A 995-nucleotide genomic window follows, 5' to 3' on the forward strand; every position below is an offset into this window, starting at 1 on the left:
TGTGCCTGAGGTGGGAGGAGGGTGACGGGGTCCAGCATGTGTGTGCCCTCGGCACTGATGCCTGTCGCCATGCAGGTGCGCACGCTGCGCATGCACCTCTTCACCGGGCTGCAGCTGGCGTGTCTGGCAGTGCTCTGGGCCGTCATGTCCACAGTGGCCTCCCTGGCCTTCCCCTTCATCCTCATCCTCACGGTGCCACTCCGCATGTGCCTGCTCAGCCGCATCTTCACCGACCGTGAGATGAAGTGTGTAAGTACCTGCTCCGTGTGCTGTGGCCGGCTGCATCCCTCGTCCCCGTGGGTGCTCGGGGCCATGGGCCATGACAGCTGGACCCATGCAGGTGGGCTGAGGGGGAGCCCCTCGCTGCCTGCTCAGCTGCCATCTCCCCGCAGCTGGACGCAGACGAGGCCGAGCCCATCTTTGACGAGCGGGAAGGTGTGGACGAGTACAACGAAATGCCAATGCCGGTGTGACCGCACGCCAGCCAGCGAGCTGCCCGTGGCTGCAGGGCTGGGCATGGCCAGGCCCCCGTGCTGCCGCCCTGCACGGGGACGGGGGCAGTGGCTGCGCAACTGTGCCCAGCCGGGGATGGGCACCCCATGTTCCCTGTGCCTTTGGGGGGGGGACACCTGCCAAAGAGATGCTGGCCCGCAGCCTTGCCCTGCTGGGGACCACCCACACCCCTCCCGTGCGGTACAGGGCCAGGCTGTGCCTTCGGTCCCCCTTGGGCATGTCCTGACCACACCACGGGGCAGAGCCCCCCAGTCATCCCCCAGCAGAGCTGCAGGTCCTGGCCCTGCCCCAGCCCCTCTGCAGCCCCCAGCCAGGCCCTGGGCTCCCACCAGACAATCGGGCATTTCCTAAATCCCACCATGTTTTATTTAACAGAGTAATTTAAATGGCAATAAACAGCTTTATAATGAGCACGCCAGGCTGAGGGGTGCCCAGGTGGTTGAGGCTGGAGGCGCTGGGGGGGGCGAACACCGTGGAACTCT

At 65.6% G+C, this 995-nt stretch overlaps 1 protein-coding gene across 1 annotated transcript in view; it reads left to right on the top strand.

Annotated features, from left to right (window-relative positions):
• The window catches only part of SLC4A2 (solute carrier family 4 member 2), a 23,295-nt gene extending 22,616 nt beyond the window's left edge, over nt 1–679 (top strand). The window contains 2 exon segments of the mRNA XM_019471492.1: nt 76–249; nt 393–679. Coding sequence (XP_019327037.1) covers nt 76–249; nt 393–473 — 255 coding nt within the window. The 3' untranslated portion in view covers nt 474–679.
• Nucleotides 680–995: the final 316 nt, after the last annotated feature.

Source organism: Aptenodytes forsteri, unplaced genomic scaffold (genome assembly GCF_000699145.1).
Source record: "Aptenodytes forsteri isolate BGI_AS27 unplaced genomic scaffold, ASM69914v1 Scaffold466, whole genome shotgun sequence".
NCBI classification, from domain to species: domain Eukaryota; kingdom Metazoa; phylum Chordata; class Aves; order Sphenisciformes; family Spheniscidae; genus Aptenodytes; species Aptenodytes forsteri.